General features: G+C 40.1%; 2 protein-coding genes across 3 annotated transcripts in view; one reads left to right on the top strand and one right to left on the bottom strand.

Annotated features, from left to right (window-relative positions):
• The window catches only part of PROS1 (protein S), a 69,303-nt gene extending 58,662 nt beyond the window's left edge, over positions 1 to 10,641 (bottom strand). The window contains exon 1 of the mRNA XM_061134072.1: positions 10,487 to 10,641. Within this exon, the coding sequence (XP_060990055.1) occupies positions 10,487 to 10,562 (76 nt within the window). The 5' untranslated portion in view covers positions 10,563 to 10,641. The remainder of the gene's footprint in view (positions 1 to 10,486) is intronic.
• A 6,402-nt stretch (positions 10,642 to 17,043) lies between these two features.
• ARL13B (ADP ribosylation factor like GTPase 13B) overlaps positions 17,044 to 25,935 on the top strand; it is a 77,352-nt gene continuing 68,460 nt past the window's right edge. For both annotated transcript variants that reach the window (XM_061134073.1, XM_061134077.1), the window contains exon 1: positions 17,044 to 17,399. In XM_061134073.1, the coding sequence (XP_060990056.1) occupies positions 17,341 to 17,399 (59 nt within the window). In that variant the 5' untranslated portion in view covers positions 17,044 to 17,340. The remainder of the gene's footprint in view (positions 17,400 to 25,935) is intronic.

A 25,935-nucleotide genomic window follows, 5' to 3' on the forward strand; every position in this document is an offset into this window, starting at 1 on the left:
TCACTCCATAGCATATTTTTTAATTGGTTCTCTCGTGGAGTTACCATGGAGTTCAGGTTCAGTTCCCTGAACTCGTGCCTGGACTTCTGTCCTATGAAGCTATGAGATAATACATTATATTGCTTTAAGATGCTAAGTTTACGGTTATTTGTTACACAACAATAGAAAGTTAATACAAAGCGGTGTATATGATTTTGAATCAGGCTGAATGTATTCAGCTCAGTTCAGTTGCTCAGTCGTGTCCAACTCTTTGCAACCCCATGGACTGCAGTATGCCAGGCTTCCTTGTCCACCACCAACTCCCGGAGCTTGCTCTAACTCATGTCCATCGAGTCGGTGATGCCATCCAATCATCTCATCCTCTGTCATCCCCTTCTCCTCCTGCCCTCAATCTTTCCCAGCATCAGGGTCTTTTCCAATGAGTCAGTTCTTCGCATCAGGGAGCCAAAGTATTGGTGTTTCAACTTCAGCATCAGTCCTTCCAATGAATATTCAGGGTTGATTTCCTTTAGGATTGACTGGTTAGATCTCCTTGCAGCCCAAGGAACTTAAGAGTGTCTTCTCCAACACCACAGTTCAAAAGCATCAATTCTTTGGTGCTCAGCTTTCTTTATAGTCCAACTCTCACATCTGTATGTGACTAATGGAAAAACCATAGCTTTGACTAGATGGACCTTTGCTGGCAAAATAATGTCTCTGATTTTTAATATGCTGTCTGGTTGGATTGCTAATTTTGTTCCATGTGCGAGTTAGAGCCACCAGCTTCAGTTCTAACAGCTGGCTAGGCTGGCTAATGCCATCCCAGACAAAACCTTGGCACACACTGAACAACACTGAAAAGCCAGATGTTCCCTGACATAATATAAAAGAATTTACAAAGGATAGGAGATTGATGTTCTGCCTGAACTGTTCATGTGATTCTTTTTTTTTTCCGTTTATTTTTATTAGTTGGAGGCTAATTACTTTACAATATTGTAGTGGGTTCTGTCATACATTGATATGAATCAGCCATGGAGTTACATGTATTCCCCATCCTAATCCCCCCTCCCACCTCCCTCCCCACCCTATCCCCCTGGGTCTTCCCAGTGCACCAGGCCCGAGCACTTGTCTCATGCAACCAACCTGGGCTGGTGATCTGTTTCACCATAGACAATATACATGTTTCGATGATGTTCTCTCGAAACATCCCACCCTCGCCTTCTCCCACAGAGTCCAAAAGTCTGTTCTGTACATCTGTGTCTCTTTTTCTGTTTTGCATATAGGGTTATCATTACCATCTTTCTAAATTCCATATATATGTGTTAGTATGCTGTAATGTTCTTTATCATTCTGGCTTACTTCACTCTGTATAATGGGCTCCAGTTTCATCCATCTCATTAGAACTGATTCAAATGAATTCTTTTTAATGGCTGAGTAATATTCCATGGTGTATATGTACCATAGCTTCCTTATCCATTCATCTGCTGATGGGCATCTAGGTTGCTTCCATGTCCTGGCTATTATAAACAGTGCTGTGATGAACACTGGGGTGCACGTGTCTCTTTCAGATCTGGTTTCCTCGGTGTGTATGCCCTCATGTGATTCTTTCCTATTCACTGCCTTACTTATCCTCCCCACTTCCTAATAAAGGAAAAAAAAAAAAGAATATATTTTCATGATTATCATAGATTATTGAGGAAGTCATCAGAATTTTTAAAAAGCTGTATTGGCTGTTCTCCCTAGATGGAAATCCTGCTGGGAGGGGCTGCAACAAAAACTGGGCTCCCAGATTTCAAGAGCCATGGGAGGAAGCTGGGTGGTTGAGCTTAGACATTAGCCTATACTGACCTGAATCAGTCAGTAGTCAAATCCCGGAGAAAGGATTAACAGGCAAGGACCTCCCAAGATCGAAATGGAAAGACAACCCACAAAATTATTCATTGAGGTTTTCACCCCAAAATTCTCTGGGTTAGCAAATAACACAATGAAATCACCACCTCACCTTAATTAGTAATGTTGAATCTGGATAGATCCAGAACCTCTTGAATGAAGGAGAAGAGAGATGCCTTTGAGGAAGCATCTGTAAACTTTTTTCCTAATTTTCTCCAAAGCAAAATAAATGCACTGGGTAACTGCACTAAGGAAAGAGACTCCCAAAACTTTAGTCATTATTAGATACCTAAGATCTAAGATCAAAACACCTAGGGTATAAAGTATCTGTTTAGAACTGAGGTTTATGAGCCTCAGCTGATAAAGGGAATTCTTTCCTGAAACTATAGGTCCAATAAGACTCAGTCTTCAAACTGCAATTCCTTCCCCAGATCTAGAGAACACGAAACTGTTTTCAGCGGCAGTCTGGTCACATTGGAATATTCCTGCTCAAGTGAGAAACAAGTTGTTATATACCTGGGTGTCTATCACTAAGATGGCAGAATAGATTTTGATGGACCTCTTATATTTAAGGCACATTCATTCCAACTTTAGATGTTCTACTCTGAGCTTTTAACCATGAGTCTAAAAGCTGCCAAATGGAGGTGGGAACCAAAGCAAGAGAATGCTCTCCAGCTAGTCCAAAGTTCACGTCAAGCAGTCTGTCTTGTAGTCTGGCCAATGACTCATCAGATCCAACTGGAGTCAAATGGTCCACTGGACGGCAGGGTACGCTTGAGAGACTGTTGCAAGTCCCAGAAGAATTTCAGTAGTGTTCCCTTTGAGTTGGGAGCAAGTCACATTTCTTTCAGCAACTATTTTCCCTTTGAGAAACTGTTCCTGGTGTCCTTTTGGACTTACATGAAGACCTGAACACAGGACTGCTTTGTGATTTGAACAGCTCATCATGAACTAGATGCTATGTTTTCCATCCAACTATAAATTTAGTTGTGGCAGCAGTTCAGTTTTCAAATGGTATGAATGGGATGAGCCGAAAGGAATGCTAAGTGGCCTGGGCTGATGCTCACTCTCTTGACTTCTTTCCGTCCCTTTAGTCCCTTCATAGACTCAAGAGGAAAGGCCTATGACCAAGAACAAACATGAAAAGATGTACTAACATGAGCCAGAGTCAGACCTGCTACAAAGCTCCAGCCACAAATGAACTCTCTCAAGCGTGATCCTAAAGGGCACAGGAGAAACACAACCCTCACAATGGACAGACAGATAAGCAGTTTTTCTCATTGTCCACTTTGCTTAGAATAAGAAATTATCTGAGATCAAGATCTATGCTACTTTATCACTGGTTACAAATGATCTGTCCAGTTGTTCAGGAGACCTGCTAAGAGTTAGACCTTAGGCCTAGAGACAAAGAAGTTTGGGCAAGAATTGCCCCAGAGCTGAGAATATTTGTGTTCCAAGGCAGTGTTCACAAGACAGCCCCATACCAGAGATTCTAAATTACAAAAGGGGATACAATGGCCCACTTAATGATTGTCAGTTGTGTTTCTTCTCAAGGTAATCTGGTGCAAGGCTCATAAACTCAAAAATCAACAAGTGTCAGCTAGGTTCCATAAATAAGGGAAAAGAATTTGGTGACAAGCAATGAGGAATACTTGGAATTACGGCAGTCTTGAGAAGGTCCGACTCTTTGCGACCCCATGCGTGGACTGTAGCCCTCCAGGCTCCTCTGGCCACAGAATTTTCTGCATAAGAATACTGGAGTGGGTTGCCATTTCCTTCTCCAGGGGATCTTTCCAACCCAGGGATTGAACCCGTCTGCCACAATGCAGGCAGACTCTTTACCGTCTGAGCCAGCAGGGAATTTACTGAGATGATTTATTTCATCGAAAAAAGTGTGTTAGTCGCTCAGTCGTGTCCAACTCTTTGTGATCCCATGGACTGTAGCCCAGCAGGCTCCTCTGTCCATGGAATTCTCCAGGCATGAATACTGGAGTTGGTTGCCATTTCCTTCTCCAGGGGATCTTCCCCACCCAGGGTTCGAACTCTGGTCTCCTGGATTATAGGCAGATTCATGACCATCTGAGTCACCAGGGAAGCCTTCCAAATCACTGAGAGATGAATTTAAATGGAAATAAATGTTTGGTAAGGAGTGGTAAACGTATCATGATAAAAACTTTGACAATATGGTTTGTTTTGGGTTCATTAATGAAGCTGTGGTTATCCGAGGTTATAGAATCAGATACAATCAAATGGATAAAGAAAACTTAGATCATTAGTGGAGAAGACATGGAAGTTTGCTGACTTTCTTTTTTCTTTTATCTGTACCACATGGCTTGCGGGATCTTGGGTCCTTGACCAGGACAGAACCCAGGCCCAGGGCAGTGTAAGCACTGAGTCCTAAGTACTGGACCTCCAGGAAATTCCCCAGTGACTTTCTATGTACTATTTGCTTGTATAACTGAATATTCAGCACTTAAGTTTTTGCTATGTTTCAAAAGTTACTTTCTTCACCTTTGTATAGTTTTTTAATAGTTGAGGACTAGAAAGGATTTGCTCAATATTTTAAAAATGCTAAATGCTGGGAGGTAGTGACAAGCATATGGAAATTCTTAACTATGCCATAAGTAGAAGTTTAACCAATAAATTGAATAATTAAAAAGAAAAAAAAGTAATGTTAAGGTATTTCCCATCCAGGTTAATGTTAGCACAGGGAACATTCCTTACATACTGCTTATCCTGGGTTACACTTACCAATTTAAATCATTTTCCTGAAATAATAGGTCCTACATTCGTTAGAATCATTAGGATTGGTCATTGATTAGGACTGTATTTGATTTTTCACATGTTCTGATTTCACAGCAAGGACCTAGTTTTACTCAACTGCCTTCATTCACTGCTGCTGCTGCTGCTAAGTCGCTTCAGTTGTGTCCGACTCTGTGAGACCCCATAGAGGGCAGCCCACCAGGCTCCCCCGTCCCTGGGATTCTCCAGGCAAGAACACTGGAGCGGGTTGCCATTTCCTTCTCCAATCATTCATTCACTACCAAGACACAATGACTCAAGTAAACAAACAGTTATCCCTCAAAACCAAATTAATAGACTTTTCCAATGAATAAAAGTTCTAATTGTTCACTAGGATGCCATTAAAAGTTGCAAACATTTGAGTTTTTACAAAACATGTGTTGAAACAATTCTGGCCTAAGATCAAGGAGATTTGAGAAGACTGACAAAGAATTTTAAGTCTTTCTATAATTGCTTTCCACTCTACTTAAAATGTAACAGCCACTGTGATTTCACAATAAGAAATAATTCTATAATTTTTTCAAACTTCATTGAAAAAACGGTAGTTCTGAATCAGCTCTAGCTGAATCTTGCTATGTTAGAATGTGGGCCCAGTATTGCCAGATCTTTGTTTTCCAAAGAAGTCATAAAAACAAATTTGTAGATGAAATTTTATGATTTTTAAACTGCTACGAGGAGTAACACACCAGTCTGTGGGTACACATGGCCTTCAGGCTATTGCTTTGTTCTCTCAGGTTAGTGTCTGTCCAATGCTCATAAAAAAAGCAGCCACGGTGGCAAGGGTAGAGACTACATATAGACTCAATTACATAGATTTTCCTTCACAGAGGGCCACCGGACAAGACTCTTGCTCCTAAAAGACCCACCAAATCTGTTAGCAGAATTGTTATCATTCAGCTGTTGGAAATGGGGTAGATTATAAAATCCAACCAGTTACCTGGTGACTGGCTGATTAGTTAGGGCACTTATTTAAATGAAGAAGCAGCAATTCGTACTCAAAGGTAGAGAGATTTACTCTTCATTTAGACTTAATTTTTCTATCAGCACGAATACTGATAGACTTGTTCAATGCTTTATGCTAAGCCACCCAACTTTACCTCTAAGGAATTAATTCCACAAAAGAAATAAGTCAATGGGACGATTATTTTGGCTTTCATTGATCCATTATGTCTTATGGAATTATGCACTGATCAATTATTGAGAGCTCAGTTAGTGCCCTTTGAGACAAAAAGAGTCTCAAAGTGTTGCTTCTCCAGTATAGCTACTATACAAGCAGCAATTTTAAGGGAAGAGATGGAAAAATCATCCAGAGGTAGGAACAACAGGGCTCAGATTCTTCCTCAATAAGTGTATGGTTCATCTCACTGAGCGGACCAAAAAAAAAAAAAAAAGAAATCAAACATGAAGAACTGCCTAAAAGCAAGAGACATATGAATTGGGTAGTGAAGTAGGAAGTCATGAATACCAGTCCTAGCTTAAAATCAAGAGACATAGGCAACCCCTAAAGCCAGTACCCATATCGCCTTGCTTGTTTTTTGTTAAAGTATTTTTTGGTATATAGGATGTGTTTGTATTCTAATGTATCATTCCACTCCATAAAGCACACCACACTGACACAGAACTGGGACAGAATTAGAAGAGACATGGACATCATCTGATGATACTAAGCTAGGAAATGGTAGCCTTTAGCCTTCTTCTGAGTGTGGTGACTGGAATCTGTTAAAGAGAGGTCCTTTCTGCTGTACATTAGTTATTTGCATTATATCAGAATATCTGCATTGCATTAGAAATATTTTTCAAACAGTGTTCATGGAAAGAAGGGTATGTATGTATGTGGTACAGCCAATTGGAATGTGTAGACTTCTGTTGTTTCTGCTTCCTTCCCAGCATCCGTTCCTTTGTGGGAGTGGTCCTTCTGACACTCTTCCTGATTCTAGTGAGTTGTCAATCACAGGACTCCAGAAATAAGCTAAGCCAAAATAATCAGGCTCTCTTTTCTAAGAAATTCAATCATGAACAAGTATACACAGAACTAGAAGGTAGTTAGAACTGGGTTATCTGATGGCAGCTCCTAACATAGTGAGCATATGCGTTTCCACTATATCAGTTCAGTCAGTTCAGTCGTTCAGTCATGTCCAACTCTTTGCGACCCCATGAATCACAGCACGCCAGGCCTCCCTGTCCATCACCAACTCCCGGAGTTTACTCAAACTCATGTCCATCGAGTTGGTGATGCCATCCGGCCATCTCATCCTCTGTCATCCCATTCTCCTCCTGCCCTCAATCCCTCCCAGCATCAGGGTCTTTTCCAATGAGTCAACTCTTCACACGAGGTGGCCAAAGTACTGAAGCTTCAGCTTCAGCATCAGTCCTTCCAGTGAACACCCAGGACTGATCTCCTTTAGGATGGACTGGTTGGATCTCCTTGCAGTCCAAGGGACTCTCAAGAGTCTTCTCCAACACCACAGTTCAAAAGCATCAATTTTTCAGCGCTCAGCTTTCTTCACAGTCTGACTCTCACATCCATACATGACCACTGGAAAAACCATAGCCTTGACTAGATGTGCCTTTGTTGGCAAAGTAACGTCTCTGCTTTTTAATATGCTATCTAGGTTGGTCATAACTTTCCTTCCAAGGAGTAAGCGTCTTTTAATTTCATGGCTGTAGTCACCATCTGCAGTGATTTTGGAGCCCCAAAAAATAAAGTCTGACACTGTTTCCACTGTTTCCCCATCTATTTGCCATGAAGTGATGGGACCAGATGCCATGATCTTAGTTTTCTGAATGTTGAGCTTTAAACCAACTTTTCACTCTCCTCTTTCACTTTCATCAAGGGGCTTTTTAGTTCCTCTTCACTTTCTGCTATAAAGGTGGTGTCATCTGCATATCTGAGGTTATTGATATTTCTCCTGGCAATCTTGATTCCAGCTTGTGCTTCTTCTAGCCCAGCGTTTCTCATGATATAGAGTTTTGCTTTTCATAATCAACCTTTTCTGTCCACCAAGTTCAGTAAACTCTTTAGCACGTAAGTGATATCTATTCATATTTAAACTTTTAAAATACTGTGAGAAAAATATGAGAAGCCTGATAATACCTATATTAATTAATATTCTTTAGCCCAAATCCCTGGCTTCCCTAGGCCTGGTAATTCAACATACCATTACATAGTCTTCCAATAAATTCACTCAGATTTTTTTTCCCCTCTTTTTTTCTTTATTTCTTCTTTTCTTTCTTTTTTCTCTCTTCCCCTTCCTTCTTTACTTCCTTCCCTTTGGCGTTAGTCATCAAGAGTCATTGCTGTTGCTTATAGCTAAAGAATATTAATTAATATAGGTATTATCAGGCTTCTCATAGTTTTCTAACAGTATTTTAAAAGTTTAAATATGAATAGATATCACTTAGCTATTAAAGAGTTTACTGAACATGGTGGACAGAAAAGGTTGATTATGAAAAGCAAGACTCAACATCCTAGATGTGATTAACAGCAGAAGAATATGGCACAGGGTGTTGTTAGATGATGCCACTGTATACGAGACATTATCTCTAACTCTTCCAACACCAACCCCAACTCTAACCTAAACTTGATAAAAATCTCTCCATCAGGGCAACACATTTTGAACTCTGAAATAAAGGGAATTTAAGAAAAGACAAAGCTAGATAAATGATAAAAAAAAAAATCAGAAAAGGAAAGAATAAAGTAGAAAAGAGAAGGAAAACATGAGTCATCAACGTCAAGGGTAGACACCTAAGCAGAAGTGGATGTCTGGAAAGGACCAAATTAGCACAGCCAAAGGGGACATCCTCTTTCCTCTAATTTTCTTCACACAGCCTTTAGTGTGGCATACAATATATAAAAGAATAAACTTTAAATCAATAGATAGATATACATATAGATCCAAATCTAGATATATGCATGTCTGAAGAGTCAGTTCACATCTCTGAACAATTTCAAAAAAGTTTATAAACTTTTTCCTTTAGTGACTATTTCTATGGACTAAACAATGAATCATATAACAAATATTTAGAACTTTAGTTCTATCTCAAATTTAAAATCTTAGGGAGTAAACACATTCCATCTATATCTCAGTTTTCTCATCAGTAAGCCAGCAATGATTTTTAATCCCATTAAACTACCATACTCTTTAAAACAAAGGTGCTATAGGGCCAACTATTCTTTATGAATATATGAAGAATTAATTCTGCAAATTAATTCTTTATAGAAGAATTCTATTCTATCAGTGTGTATATACAACAAGTGTATTTCTCCCTATAGATGGCATGATTACATGGGTATAATCACAAACACACACACATCATTTTTAACTCAGCTACAGACAATGGGGTTGTAAAACCAACTTAGCAACTACACAACAACAAAAGATTCAACAAAAATGTAACAATCTCGACAAAAACAAATGGTTTAGCAAATTTCTGTGGTGACAAGCAGTAAGTGTAGCAAGCCATTTTTGCCTTTTTCTCCTTTCCAAAACACTGGTTATCAGACAAACACTTGATTGTCCTGCTGAGCTATATAGATAATGAGTTAGTGTATGTGGTCCGCATATAGGCTTAATGACAGAGGTTTGTATGTGGAAGTTCTGCAACAGGTCTTTAATATAAAATCAGTAAATGTTCTTTTAGCCTTTAAAGTAGAGTTATAAAACACCACATTCATCCTGATCTGCAACTAATAAAAATCAGTAGAATGTTGTGTGTGTGTTACGTTCAATCGCTTCAGTCCTGTCTAACCGGCTGCGACTCTATCAACTGTAGTCCACCAGGCTTCTCTCCCCAGGGGATTTTCCCAGAAAGAATACTGGAGTAGGTTGTCCTTCTCTCCTCCAAGGGATCTTCTCAACCCAGAGATGGAACCCATGTTTCCTGCGTTGGCAGGCAGATTCTTTACCGCTGAACCACCCAGGAATGTTAGTAAATTCCTTTTGAATTCTCCTGAAATTATATCTTTGTGAAGCTTACAATGGAGCTTTAACCGTTTATGGTGTAATTCAGTTTATCTCTCCCATGCCATTTCCTGAGAATAAAACATATCACAAGAAAGCATATTTGACCAGTGAATGTGCTTAAACTTCAGAGAACCAAGTGCAACTAAAACGTACTAAATACCTTGATACGACTATGTTCTTTTAGAGAAAACTCAATATCCTGCCTTGAATCGAGGCACGGAAACATAAAGAACAAGATACACGAAGGTAAACTAAAAAGAATTCCTGCGATGATCTCAGAAGAATGGCCCTCAGTGCCAAAAACTGTCAGTAAAAAACAATCTGAGAACTACAAAATATAACAGTCCTTTTGACTTCAAGGTTAAAAAATGACATCTGCTTTGCAAACGCGCAGTCATCTCCTAACAATTCGTTTGTCAATGTTGAGATAAGCAAAGCAAGATCAAAGTCCAGAAATTGCCGAAGGGAGGTAGGCTGCAGCAGGGGGTGCCGGTTGGGGTCAGGCGCTTGTACAAATGGAAGACAGGGTGGGTTGCCTTCCCTCCCTACTTTTATAGTGCAGAGTGCTCATCCTTGTCATCAACTGGGAACTTCAACTGTTAGGGTAGGTGTTCGAACTCCTTCATGGATGTTTAATATCACTCTTGTTTTAGAATCTGTCCCGTAGGCAACACGACTCCCAATTGACCCTGCCCCACCATTACGACGCCCGCTAGATACACTGCTGATGGAAGCATTTACTGGAAACTTTCTAGGAGGCTGCAGCCCCAGAAAAGAAAACCCGTCCAACAGGGCTCATAGTTTAGTTGGCACCGCTGAGGAAAGAAGACAAGACGCTACGGATTACTCACAGTTCGCCTCCAAGACGGGAAGCACGAGAGCGAGGCACGCCAGCAGCGTCCCCGTGCGCCCACCCGGGACCCTCATGGCGAAACGGGCGGAGGCGCGGGCAGACGCGGCGGCGCGGCGCGGCGGGGACCCCTGCGCCCGGCGCGCGGCGGAGACACGACCCGGGCGCCGCGAGTTGAGGACTGCGGCGCGGGGGCGCCGCTGAGCCAGCGCGCCCGCGGGGCCGCGGGGCCGCGGAGCCGGGGGCGGAGGGGACCGCCCGCTCCCAGCCCCCCGCCCGGCGGGGAGGTGATAACAGGGACATTTCCTGGAAGCTTTTCTTTTCGGAGCTGGGGGCAGGGCTCGGGGAGAGAGCCGGAGGCCTGGTAAACACAATCGAGACATCCTTCCTGGCCCTTCCCGGACGCCAGCGCTTCGTTCCGGTCTCCGGAATGTGAAGTTTGCCAAGAAGGGGAAGCAAAAGCGTCTCAGACGACCATCTCCACCACCACCACCACCACCTCCAGCGAGCCGGAGTGGAAGGCTGAGTGGCCCGGAAAACTGAGGACTCAGACATCAGGGTTCAGTTCAGTTCAGTTCAGTCGCTCGGTCGTGTCCGACTCTTAAAGATCACGGTATCCAGGCTTAAAACTTAGAAGGAAAAAAATCTGATGTTGGCGATGAAGATGTTAACCAAAACCTGGAAGCGAATGAGAACTCTAAGTTGGCTACAGAGAACAGAGATAATGGAAGCTGAAGTGATAGTTTTGATCATCTACGTTTTAATTTTGTTCTTGCATTTATAGTGTAAAGAAAGTATAGCAAAAAAAAAAAAAAAATTCTGGGGAGAAAAGAGAATATATCGGATTCTATCACCTTCAAATAGCTCATTTTTGGGTTTTGCATATTACCTCTGCTTTTTGTGTTTAGGCATGCACATTTGAAACATGTTGTTAATGTTTAAGACTGCGTTTGGAGCTGAACCGCCTAGATGAGAATGGCCATGCTCTGCGGCTTACTAGTTGTATTATCTGTAAAATGGAGATAATAAGTGTTTACAGTGTTGCCGGAAGAATTTAGAGAGAGAACACACGTGAGGCAGTTAGTGTGTTAAAGAGTAGCACGTACTTAGGGCACACTTCCTAGTATCACTTCCAGTATTTCTGCCTAGTGAACATATTAACTGATTTCCTATGTGTGTCAGTCAATAGGCTGATGGGCTCTCAAGGGTGTTTCCCAACTCTAGCTTTCTGTGGTTCTGTGATCCAGCTGGATGGAAGTTTATATGGGTCACTATTTCTGAAAATGTGCAAAGGAGTTGTTGAATATATCCTATTCTTCCCTCTTTTAACTTAACTTCCTTCTTGCTATGTTGTGAATCTACCATGTCAGTCTATTCAGATTTATTCCAAACCCAGGCGATTTAATTAAAAATATAAGTCTAATCTCTGTAGAATGGTTTGGTGTGCTAGTAATCAGAACATAAAACAAAATGACCTTTAGCTGTTATATTTAATTATTGAATATTTAAATGCACTTAAGCCACAGCATTGCTTCATTCGTGAGGAAGAATTAAGAGTAGAATATTGGCTTTGAGATATCAATATTTCACAAGGGAAGACTTCAAAAATCATGAATCAACAGTGTTCATAACAAAGCATCACCCATACAGACATTAAAAAAATAGAGTATGAAGAAAGCAATGTTAGCAAAATGCAAGGGACCTAAAAAAAAATCTTGATCTTTAAAAAAGTTCAACCAAATGTGAAACTTTTAAGTCATTTTAAGACCACAAATGTATATCACAGTCCTAGGATTGGTTGTCAATGCTGAAAAATTATGTGTCCTACCTACACTGTAATGTTGAATTTTGAAAAATTATACCCTGAAATGCTTTAAAAAATTTAATAATACATCTTTGGAGAAATTTTTCAGGTTTTTAATTTATTGCATGAATTTACTCTGTGAAGATGATTTCACCTTTAGCTTGATATTGATTAGCATTTGGTCAATTTCACTGAGTCAAAATTTGTTTTCAGTACACTTCTAAATTTGTAATTAAATCTTATCCAAAATTTGACTGGCAAACTAATCCCTTTTCCTGGTTCTAATCCCATTCCCTCACCCAGTTTACATTGCTCCATGCAATCTACTAATACATTTTCCCACTTATTTTCTACCGTGTCTACTAAAAGTTGGTACTGGTCATCTGCCTCTACAAAGATTAAGTCATTAGCCACTGAAGCTGCTGACCTTCAACACACCCTGAAAAAAGTTCAGGGTGGAGATCAGGAATGAGGCACTCTGTGCTCTGGGAAAAATTGACAGAATGGGCCTTCAGAAAGTTACATATTTTCAGATTTTATGATGCCAAATTCTTGCATCTTCTCATATCTAGAAAACCACTAAAACTGTTAACAGTAATAGATGCTCCGTGTCACTAGCAGTAAGCCTCTGCCAAAATTTGTGCCTGCTTGCTTGCATATACCCCCCCCTTGACAAAAATCATACAATACTGACCTTTCTGCTACCTCTTTAGAACAGTTATTAGCGTTATTTGAGATGTTCTCTCCCCAACTGTAGTCCTCATTTGGCCCCAACTGGCTAACTTGTAACTCTCATGTTGTGCATTTTCTTTAGTCCACAACTACTAGAATGTAAAATACAACCATAAGGGCAGGAATTTTTAAATGTTTTGTTCACAACTATTTTCCTAGTGCTTAGTACAGTGACTGGTACATAAACATTCACCTAAATTCAACTTAACAGTATAAGTCTGGTAACATTTATGCCCAAATCTATCTATCTATCTATATTTCACATTTATACATGGGTATTATGTGAAGTGAGATTAACCAGACAGAGAAAGACAAATGCTGCATGTAATCACTTACATGTACAATTTTTAAAATGTTAAATTCATTGAAATAGGGAGTAAAATGGTGGTTTCAGGGGCTGAGAGGTGGGGAAGTGAGGAGGGGCTGATAAAGATATAAACTTTCAGTTATAGGATGACTACGTTTTGAGCATCTAACTTACAGCATGGTGACTAAAGTTAATTTTACTGTGTTGTATACTTGAAATTTGCTAAGACAGTAGCAAACTCTCACCCCTCCCCCAAAAGAAAGAAGAAAGAAAAAGAAGGAATGTGAGGCTGTGGATGTGTTAATTAATTAATTAATTAATTGATTGATTGTGGAAATCATTTCACAATGTATACATACATGAAATCATCAGATTGTACACGTCAGATATATTGCAATTTTATTTGTTAATTTTATCTCAATAAAACTGGAGAGAAATAAACCAGGTAACATTTAGGATGCAAATTCAACAGTGTCTAGAAAATGAATCGAGAGTCTTAATTAGAATGATGATAGCAAGACTATTTTTTCACTCAGAACAAATAGGTCTGTACTGTGGCAAAACAGCCATAAAATTACAGTGGCTTAAAATAAGTGTTTATTTCTTGGTTATAGGCAGTCTACTACAGGACTTTCTAGGCAGTTGTCTTCCATGGGTTGCCTCATCATTCCATGCTATTTTTAATGTTGTAGTACTTCAGAGGTAAAGTAGGCTTCCATAGTTAGCATTGCACAAGAAGATAGAACATGAAGAATTGTGGACCAGCTCTTAAATGCCTTCACCAAAAAGTAATTCAGCCACTACACTCATATTTCACTGAACAAAGGAAGTCTTATGTCTTCAAGATGGTGGGAGTATTTATCTCATGTGCTTGTAAAACTAAAAGAGAACTGGAAATAGCAGCACATGTCCATCAGGCCAGTCAGCTAGTTAACTAACAGTCAGCTAGTTAACTAACTGACCAACAGTATATTAGTATCAGAAAAGTTTGGTAATGTACCACTACCAGAATTATCCTGACATGAAGTAGAGCAGGGGTTAAACATAGTTCCAGAAATGCTCAAGGACAGTTAAGTATAGTACAGCTCTTCAGGTACAGAAGACTAGTAGTTATTAGATTCTCCAAGAGAACATATTTTTTAAGAAAAAGTAGAGGAACAAAGTCAGATTTTAAGGAATATAAATAGGAAGCTGATAGAGGAATAATCGGTGAGATCAGAAGATAACCAAAGTAGTATATAATTGTGGAAACCAAGGAAGGAAAGAATTTTAGAAGTGCCAACAGTATTAATTGTAGTTACAGAGGTATTATAGTATCCAGAAGGGCACTCTGGGGAGAGGCAAGGGCACTCTGATGAGGAATGGCTAGATGAGTTAGGAAAGCCAGTAGAGGTTATACACTCTGGAGAAACTGGAAAGAAAACTGAAGTTATTAAGATAGGACAATGCGAACAGAGAACAAGATCCCTAACAGTTTGGAGACAGAGGTAGGAGGAGATATATCATAAATATTTATGGGACAGGTATCACCAACTTCAGAAATCTGCTATTATTTGCTAGAAATTGCACCTGAGCTATATTTTTCTCATTTCATCATCTTAGCAGCCCTGCAAAGTGGGTATTGTGATTCCCATTTCACAGATGAGGTTATTTGAGTTCAGAGCCAGTAAGCTATATGAGTTGGGATTAGAGTTTCATCAATGAGTAAAAGACAGAATTTAATTTTAAAACTAGAGCTACCTTAATCCCAAACCATTATTTTTCTCTTGGGATACACTGGGCTTCCTAGGGCCCTCTCTCTCTTTTACTAGAATTTGAAAATAAGTATATGTAACTGGAGACTGAATGGACACATGGATCCCTACATATAATGTATTCATTTCTTTCTATAGAAATGTACCTGTCATTTACTTATTTCCAAGGAATATAATAGAAAAGCAGACATTACAAATTTCTTTAAATAAAATATGACATGTTACAAAATAGCAGTACCCTGTTGATGAAGGTGAAAGAGGAGAGTGAAAGAGCTGGTTTAAAACTCAACACTCAAAAAACTAAGATCATGGCACCTAGTCCCATAACTTCATGGCAAATAGATGGGGAAACAATGGAAACATTGACATACCTTATTTTGGGGGACTCCCAAATCACTGCAGACAGTGACCGCAGCCATGAAATTAAAAGATGCTTGCTCCTTGGAAGAAAAGCTATGACAAACCTAGACAGCATATTAAAAAGCAGAGACGTCAATTTGCAGAGAAAGGTATGTCTAGTCAAAGCTGTGGTTTTTCCAGTCGTGATGTATGGATGTGAGATTTGGACCATAAAGAAAGCTGAGACCCAAAGAATTGATGCTTTTGAACTGTGGTGCTGTAGAAGACTCTTGAGAATCCCTTGAATTGCCAGGAGTTTAAACCAATCAATCCTAAAGGGAATCAACCCTGAATATCACTGGCATGACTGATGCTGAAGCTGAAGCTCCAATACTTTGGCACCTGATGTGAACAGCTGACTTGTTGGAAAAGACCTTCATGCTGGGAAAGATTGAAGGCAGGAGGAGAAGGGGACGACAGAGGATGAGATGTTTGGATGGCATCACCGAATCAATGGACGTGAGTTTGAACAAACTCCGGAAGATAGTGAAGGACAGGGAAGTCAGGAGTCCTGTAGTCCATGGGTCGAAAAGAGTCGGACATGACTAAGCCACTGAACAACAACAACAACGATATGATCTCCATCTTGCAGAAACTAAATAGCTAGCAATCTATGTCTCTATGAATCCTGAAAGTACATACATCAAAATTTAATACTGGTTACCTTTAAATGGTGAGTATGAGATCTTATTTTCTTAATCTTTTTCCTTTTTCATACTTTCCAAAATGAACGTATACTTTTGTAAGCATAACCTCTACACAATATATATGATACAATTCCATTTCACATTCTATGTAACAATAAACAATTCCTAGAGGAAATCAACCCTTAATATTCATTGGAAGGACTGATGCTAAAGCTGAAGTTCCAAGACTTTGGCCACCTGATGCGAAGAGCCGACTCTTTGGAAAAGACCAACTCAATGGCAATTGAGTTGAGCAAATGTACCGTGAGTTTGAGCAAACTTCGGGAGATGGTGAAGGACAGGGAAGCCTGGCTTGTTGCACTCCATGGGGTCGCAAAGAGTCGGACACGACGGAACGACTGAACAACAACAACAGACTAAAACGTCACTCTCATCTAAACTATTGGATGGTTAGCGAACGAGTTTCCCCCTCATTCTTAATTTGATTGTCTCAGTGTATTTTTTCTGTAGTTGTGCAGCCAGTGTCCGCTGGCATCCCTCAGGATCCACTCCTTGCTTTAAGAGAACAAAACACGCGCAAGACCTGAGGTCTCGGGATCTCAGTTGGGATTGGAAACAGACAAGGAGCAGCACGATCACACAGTTTGGATAAGTGTACAGATCCCTGTTAGCCTAAGAACTGTTGGAAATCCCTCAACTCAACTCTGGACGCTTCCGTTGCCTAGCTACGAGAAGCGCCTGCCCCCCTCCCCCTCTCTCTCCAAGCCACGCCCCCTTCTCCGCCCCCGGCGGGGGCGGGGAGACGGGCCTCTTCAGCCACTGAGAGAGCCTCGCGACGGGCCGTCCAACGGTGATTGGAGAAGTGTAAGGGCGGTGCTTGGGGCGGGCCTTCCGCGCCTGGGGGAACGTCAGCACGTTGACGCGGGGGTTTTCTGTGGCGGCTGGATAACCGTGCATGGGTTTGTGGAGCTGCGCCTTTAGTCCCCACTGCGTGGGCGAGGAGCGAGGTTTTCCGCTCGCCTGCAGGCGCGGTTGTTGGGCTTGGTTCTGAGAGTGACCGCCCTCACCCGTCTCCCGGCCTCTCCTCCAGGCCCATTCTCCTCTGGGCCTCCTCGGAGCGGCGACGGCGTCTCCGAGGACTCGGCCCGGGAGGACTAGCGGCCCATCTCCGCTGCGGGCTCGGATGGGAGGCGGCGGGAGGAGCGGCCTGGGATGTTCAGTCTGATGGCCAATTGCTGCAACTGGTTCAAGCGGTGGCGGGAGCCCGTCAGGTAGGCTGGAGCCAGTGGCCAGGTGCCTTCCTGGGGGAGGGGGCCAGCTGCGCCCCAAGCTAGGGGCGCCGCCTCTCCTCTCGGCCTCCAGCTCGAGTCTCTCACAGGCCGCTAGGGATGCTTTCGCCCCCAGTTTGATTTATCTCCTCAGGGAGCGATAGAAGGACGTAGCCTTTCTGTTTAGTTGCAGTTAAGTTCTATTCTGTAATACTTAATGTTGTTATAAATGGGTCCCAATTTCTTAAATAGTTGTAGGTTGTGTGTGTGTGTGTGTGTGGAATTGGAGACTATCCGTTGTGTATTTTTCCTCTGAAACTTTTGTAATGGGATTTTTTTAATAGAGCATTATGAGATGTTTTTCATAACATCCACAAACACCTTCCCACTACACACACTGTTTTGTTTGGGACTTGGACTTGAAATCTTTCTCCACTACTTAATAATTAAATGACTTTCCCACTTTTGGCTCCACCCTCCTCGTATTAAAAGAGAGTGATAATATCTGTGCTCTAGGAGTGTTGAATTAAATGAGAATAACTGATGGAAGGTGTTCTTAACTGTAGTGTAGCTTCAGTTTTTACATGAGATCTAGTTAAGCCCTTTAGTTGAAAAAGTCCACTTTTTAACATTTCGTTTTAAATGCTAAATATTAATATTTAGAGCCTGCTACTTGGAATTCATTCATTTATTGAGAAAATACCACGTGCCAGGCACTGTGCTAGGAAGAAGTCAGTGAAAATTATGTTTTTAAAATTGAGCTACTCATCCTATAAAGAAACCTTAAGTTTGTTTGTCTTTATAAATAATGTTGTTTTTAAAATAATTCTACTTTAGAATTAAGCCAAGGGTAATTTATAGCAAAAGTTTTGGGTTTTTTAAATCATTAACATTTCAAATAAGTATTTGCCATAAGGATGAACTATTCTTTAAAGGTATACTTATAAGGAAAAATACATGTCTGTATTTGGAAATTTGCTTTAAATGAAACTTTTGAATTCTCCCATTATTAAGTCTTAAATGGATGTGAATCTTATAAGTGATGTGATCAACTTTAAAGAATCAAAGATGTGTTGAATGTGTAGATTGATTTAATTTCTTTTTAACATATTCTGGTCTGACTGCAGCCTCTACTAAGCTTGGAGGATCATTCATAATAGATGGTCCCTTGCTTTTCTCTGTGTCTGGTTTTTAAAAAATATTTTATTTTTCTAAGGAGAGCACAGTAGCAGCATGTGTCCTTTTAACTAAAAACACTCAAAAACCTTTCACTCCAAAGAAGTTTTCAATTTAATTCATTATTCTTTGTGTTTGCTCCTTTCAGGAGCTGTAATGTAATAATCTTTGGGATGATTAAAGAAAGTACAGAGTTCAGAGAACAGAGACTTTATTGATTGCTGAGTAGAAAAGATAATACGATTTGATTAATAAAGCAAATTGAAATTTAACCCTATAACTCAGTTTATTTTCTTTAATAAATAGTAGTATCAAGATCTGTGCTGTCCAATAGGGTGATGATAGCTGCATATGACTGTTGAGCATTTCAAGTGTGGCTAGTTGGAATTGAGAGGCTATAGGGATTCCCAACATGGTAAAGAATCAGTGGCTCAGTGGTCAAGAATCTGCCTGCCCATGCAGGAGACACCTGTTCAATCCTTGGGTGGGGAAGATCCCTTAAGAAGGAAATAACCTCCCACTCTAGTACCCTTGCCTGGGAAATCCCATGGACAGAGGAGCCCAGGGGCTGTAGTTGATGGGGTTGCAAAAGAGACACCACAGAGCACACATGCATGCAAAGTGTATAATACAAAATAGATTTTGAAGATTTGTTATACAGGAAGGAAAAAGGTAAATATCGGTCTTTTTTTTTTTTTTTCCAGTTTGATTACATGATGTTTCACGTTTTATTTTCATTTTTTAAAGTGCAATTACTAGAAAATTTAGCTTTGTATATATGGCTTGCACTGTAGTTTTTATTAGACCTCATTAATCTAGATCATGGCCTAATATGAAGGACATGGATAAAATCAAAGTTTGATAGAGCTAACTGTCAGAGAACTTAAAAATAAATGAGTTATACCATCTTTCAAGTACCGTGTTGATGCCTGGTTCATAATGGCTGAGTAAATATTTGTAAAGTATTGTATGTAGTTTGATTATTCCTTTGCAAATCCATAAGTAAACAATACTAGCAGGTAGTTCATTTGCCAGAACAAAATGGGAAATGAGCAAGCTGATTGTAAAAATATATCCAATTTTGTGGCTTTATGATATATTGCTGTGTAGTTTCTATGTTTTAGGCTATACTGCTCCTTACTGAGGAGAAGGCAATGGCAACCCACTCCAGTACTCTTGCCTGGAGAATCCTGTGGACAGAGGAGCCTGGTGAGCTGCAGTCCATGGGGTCGCTAAGAGTCGGACACGACTGAGTGACCTCATTTTCACTTTTCACTTTCATGCATTGGAGAAGGAAATGGCAACCCACTCCAGTGTTCTTGCCTGGAGAATCCCAGGGACGGTGGAGCCTGGTGGGCTGCCTTCTTTGGGGTCACACTTCGTCGGACACGACTGAAGTGACTTAGCAGCAGCAGCTCCTTATTGAGATTCCCCTTCATGTTTATATTTTATGAAGATATGTTTGCAAATGTGAGGAGTGAGTGTGTGTAAGAGAGAAGGTGATCATTAATACACTCTATTCTGAGGTTACTTTGCTGACTTTACACTGCATTCTTTGTATTTACCTATTTGTCCTTACTTAGATACTCTCCAAACAAGCATATTATTCTGGAGTTTGGAATCAGGGATTAGATTGCATAGTCAGAATGTGTGGATAGGACCAAGGCAGGAGTCAGAGGTCAAGTGTTCAAGCACCAGTCTAGGACAGGAGTCAGACCAGAATGCCAGGGAATTCAGGAATACCATATGCACTATTGTTAACCACCAGAGAGAACCTAAACGTAGGCTCTGCTGCTCCATAAAGTTAACCTTGAATAGACTGAAAGCTAGACTCATAGATAAGTAACTTTCTCCTGTAGAATCAGAGGGTTTTTTTTTTTTTTTTTAACTTTTTGAGTTCATGATACAGTGATCAGAGCTAAGAGGTTAACATTGGTATGATGCTATTAACTAAATTATAGGTTTTATTCTGAGATCACTTGTTTTAACACCTAATGCTTTTTCTTTTTTTTCCGGTCCAGGATCTAGTCAAGGATTCCACATTGTTTTATTGCGTTTCTGTTCTCTCTCAGTCTGTAATAGTTCCTCTGTTTTGTCTTGTCTTTCATTACCTTGAGACTTTGAAGAGTACTTGTCAATTGTTTTGTAAAATATCCCTCACATTGTTTTCTTGTGATTTGATAAAAGTGTTGCTGCATAATTGGGTAAAGGAATACCATGGAGGTGAAATGTCCTTTTCAGTACATCATATCAAGGGGTACCTGATTTTGATATGTCTTATTACTGGTACTGTTAACCTTAATCACCGGGTTATGGTAGTGTCTACCAGATTTCTCAATGTAGTGTTTGAGTCATACAGGTTTTCATCTGAATCCTAGGAGTTTTGGCACTTTCCCCCAGTCAATTGTGCATAATTTTTGTCTTGCAACATTTTGAGAAAGAAAATTTATGCAAGTACTTGATGCTTTGCACATAGTAGTTACTCAGTAAATAATAACTCCAATCTTAGGAGACAAGCTGATTAGTATGTTACTTTGCTTAATTCTGGAGGAGGAAATGACAATGCATTCCAGTACTCTTGCTGGGAAATCCCATGGACAGAGGAGTCTGTGGGCTATAGTCCATGAGGTTGCAAAAGTTGGACATGACTGAGCGACTGAACTACCACTTCCTCAATTCATTTTGCACTTGTCAGCATAAATACCCTTCCCTTCCTCCCTTTCTGTTAGTAGAAGGGTTCCTTGTCCAAGGCTAGTTCTAGGAACAAATTAGTTCTGTTTATTCCATTTCTTCCCATTTCCTGGTGAACCTCAGTCATTCAGCATTCAGCCAGAGATCACAGAAGGAACTTCTTGGATGTAAGATTAAACCTAAATTTTTATCCCAAAATTTATTGTCCAGTTGATCAAAAATACAAAATGTTTCTCTTTTGTCTTCAGAGCTTTGCTTCTGTTCTTTCCTTAGTATGTAAACATACGTGAACCTCTCTTACCTAAAGAATAAAGCAAATGAAATGTTTCCTAATGTTGCTGTAAAAATTGCTATTAACTTAGTGACTTAAGCTTATTATTCTGCAATTCTGAGATCAAAGCTCTAAAATGGATCCGCAGGGTTGCTTGTTTACCTTCTGGAGGCTCTAGGGGAGAATATTTTTCTTTGCCTTTTCCAGCCGAGAAAGAGGCTGCCTACATTCTTGGCTTGTGATGCCCTTCCGCCATCTTCAAAGCCAACATCATAACATCTTCTGTCTTCTGTGATCTCCTCTTCCTTTTTATAAGTAAGAAGCCTTGTAATTACATCGGGCCTACCTGGATATTCCAAGATAGGCTCCTCATCTGAGATCCTTGGCTTAATCACAGCTTCAAAGTTCCTTTTACCAGGTAAGTTAGCACAGTCACAGGCTTGGGGAATAAGAATGTGGACATCTTTAGGAGGTGGTGGTTCTGTGTCTGCCATTCTAAACAATCCTGTGCCTGCAGCCTCTATCCTTCCTCCTTCCCTTTACTTCAGACTTAACAACTGACCCCGTGTGACTGGTACTTTCTCAGCTTCCTCCCCTCTCATGCATTCCTGAACTCTCTGCATTACCCAGACCCTTCAGTTTTTCTTGCTACATTAGATGTTGTCTGGTTATTAAATCCAGTGGATACTTTTCAATCTTTTGACATCAAATAACACTTAAGATCACTCTCTGCTTGGGAATCCTCTGATTTATTTTTCTTAATTTTTTTTTAACCTTTCTATTTAACCTATTTCCTTTTCTGTCTCTTTTTTCCAGTCTTTAGTCTTTCTTCACCTGACTCCTAAGAGTTTCCTCCAGGATCTGTCTTCGACTCTCTTTTCGTCTTCTACACATTCTCTCTTTGTGGTCAGTCTCACAAGATAGGACTTCAGCTACCTTGTCACCATTGACTCTCAAGTCCTCACTTCCAACTCAAAGACTTAACCACCATTTGAAGACTTACATACCCAGTTACCATAGAATCTTCAATAGCAGCACATCCAAAACTGAACTTAGGTCTTCTTTCATGTTGAATTGCCTCTGCCTTCCTCTTACCCAGCTCAGAAGCCGAGAGTAATTCTGGACATGTCTTTGTGCTTTGTTATCTCAAATCATCAATCAAGTCTTTTGGTTTCTTCTTACTGAATACCACTTGTGTGTTTTGCACTCTTTCAGTCTTTTCCATACCGTTGCTCCATTTTAAATAAGGCTTCCATTCTCTCTCTCCCAGGTCTCTTTGACAAACTTTCCACTATTCCCCTCAGATTTATCCTCCTCACTGTCAGTAGTCTTTTTAGTATGCAGCTGATTTTAAATCTTGAGTCTTTCCTAATTGCCTTCAGGATCACATCCAAACTTATTACTTAGAGGATACTTCTGACTTGACCTGAGCCTGGCTGTATGAACTCATCATAAGCTATTCTTTTTTCTTCCTGTCATTCCAGATTTGGAGTATTTAAATTTTTTAGTTCCTACATTCCTGCCTGAATGCCCTTCTTCATCTTCTTTTTTATTTTTTTGACTATTCCTCATCATGCTTAAATCTCACTTGGGAGAGTCTTTCCTTCAGGAAAGTTTCTTTGTGTTCCAGCTAGATTCTTTACCTTGCATTGTGTTTGCTAAGTAACCCCCTGTATTTATCTCTACTTATTCATGTATTGTAATGTTTATTCAACTTCCCTAGTCATCTAGGATGTCTCGAGGAGAGGAGATGTTGTTATTTAAAAACATTTAAAAGTAATGTGTGTTTATTGTTTTTTAAAGTAATACATTTATTACTTTATTGTAGTTTATTGTAGAACCTTCAAGGCACAGTTAAGCAGAACGGGCAAATTTAAATTAACTCACAATCTCATCTGCCAGAGATTACCACTTTTTGCATTTTGGTGTAGAATGTCTTATATGCATGTAAATATTTTTAAACAGTAGTGAGACAATGGAGTGCTGTTTCACAGCTTTTTATTTATTTATCTTGCCTTAATGCTTAGTTAACATCATTTTGTATTGTTGCATATTTTTTGTTCGACATCTTTTTGTTAATAATAGCAGAGTAATGTGTTGTATTAATTCACCAAGGTGTGTTTAATCATTGCAGTTATTAAACATTTAGAATGTTTAAAATGTTTTACTATTTCAAAAATTCCTTGCTGAGCATCCTTATATAAATGTTTTTGGATTAGGATTCTAGATCAAATGATATGAAAAAGTTTAAGGTGTATTATATATATTGCCAAGTTACTCTTCAGACAGGCTTCTTGTTTTTTTTTTAAACCAGTTTCTATTCCTACCAGCAGGGTGTAAGAGTGCTGTTTTCCTAAAAAAAAGGAGCTGTCACTTCTTCATTTTTCTAGGTTAAGGTGGATATGTTAGTTTCTATTTTCTTGATTACTGATAAGATTGTTTCCCCTTGGATATTTGTACTTCTTTTGAGAATTTCGCAGAGATTCCTTTTGCTTTTTTTTTTTTTTTTTACTATTGGGAGAGGTTTGTCACACGAGTGTATGCTATCCGAGTCACGGCACCAAAGATGTCAGGCGAGTGTATGCTCCTCGGTTCTTTGTCTCGTCACAACAAAGATTTGGAGTGACAGACATTAAAGCCCCTTGGTGGGTCACAGCTCTCGGAGGACAGACCGTGTTATAACTCTTAAATAAATCACTGTTACAGCTCAGTGTTACAGCTCTATTTATTTAGATGATAGCAGAAAAATCCATCTTTGAGGTGTGAGGGCACGTCGATCCAAAGACGGGAAGAGAAGAGCGCCCCATCCTGTGGAAGAGAGAGAGAGAGAGAGAGAAGAGGGCTTTGGCTTCTCTTTTTATATGTTTCTCTGTCCCTGGGCCTGTCTTACGTAAATTGGGCCAGCCAGGAGCGTTGTTTGTGTTACCTGAGGTTCTCACTCCGGTCCTCGGACCTTCCTTTGTTCTATTTTCGAGGGCTTTCCCCTTCCAGGTCTTTTAGCCACCGCCATTTTGGACTCCTTTTCCCTATTCTAACTACCTAACAGGTTCATTTTCATATTGCTATTTCTATGGGCGATTTTAAGTGTTTACACTAGTAACCCGTTCTCTCTCATACATGTCATGGATATTTTTCTTTTGTTATGTTTTTAGATTTTTTAGTGGTTTTTGAAGTATAAAAATTAAACTTTTTAAATTCAAATGTATCATTTTTTCAGTGTAATATATAGAAAATTCATCATCCCTCCAGGATTATATTCACTTGTACTTTCTTCCTAGTACTTTATGTTTTAATTTTTAATGTTTGAATCTCTCTTGAAATTTATTTTGTGTAGAGGGAGCAGCCTTTATCCGGAACACAAGCCCCTGCTGTCGTTACTCAGTCACCAGGTTGTGTCTTGACTCTCTGTGACCCCAGTGAACTATAGCATGCCAGGCTTCCCTGTCCTTCACCTTCTCCATGAGCTTGCTCAAACTCATGTGCATTGAGTCAGTGATGCCATCCGACCTTCTTATCCTGTCTCCCCCTTCTCCTCTTGCCCTCAATCTTTCCCAGCATCAGGGTCTTTTCCAGTAAGTCGAGAGCCAAAGTATTAGAGCTTCAGCTTCAGCATCAGTCCTTCCAATGAATATTCAGGTTGATTTCCTTTAGGACTGACTGATTTGATCTCCTTGTAGTCCACGGGATTCTCAAGAATCTTCTCCAACACCACAGTTCAGAAGCATCCGTTCTTTGGCATTTACCCTTCTTTCTCTCACATCCATACATGACTACCGGAAAAACTGAAGCTTTGACTAGACGGACCTTTGTTGGCAAAGTAATGTCTCTGCTTTTTAATACCCTGTCTAGGTTTGTCATAGCTTTTCTTCTAAGAAGCAAGTGTCTTTTAATTTCATGGCTTCAGTCATCATCTGCAGTGATTTTGGAGCCCAAGAAAATAAAATCTGTCACTGTTTCCACTTTTCCCCCATCTATTTGGCATGAAGTGGTGGGACTGGATGCCACCATCTTCGTTTTTTGATGTTGAGTTTGAAGCCAGCTTTTTCACTCTCCTCTTTCACCTTAATCGAAAGGCTCTTTAGTTCCTCTTAGCGTTTTGCCATTAAAGTGGTATGAATGTCTGAATTTATGATATTTCTCCTTGCAATCTTGATTCCAGTTTGTGCTTCATCCAGCCTGGTATTTCGCATGTTGTACTCTGTATAGAAGTTAAATAGGCAGAGTGACAATATACAGCCTTGATAGACCCCTCTCCCAACATTGAAGCAGTCCATTGTCCCATATCCAGTACTAACTGTTGCTTCTTTTCCTGCATACAGGTTTTTCAGGAGGCAGGTAAGGTGATCTGGTATTCCCATCTCTCTAAGAATTTTCCATAGTTTGCTGTGAATCACACAGTCA

The sequence above is a fragment of the Dama dama genome, chromosome 31 (genome assembly GCF_033118175.1).
Source record: "Dama dama isolate Ldn47 chromosome 31, ASM3311817v1, whole genome shotgun sequence".
NCBI lineage: Eukaryota > Metazoa > Chordata > Mammalia > Artiodactyla > Cervidae > Dama > Dama dama.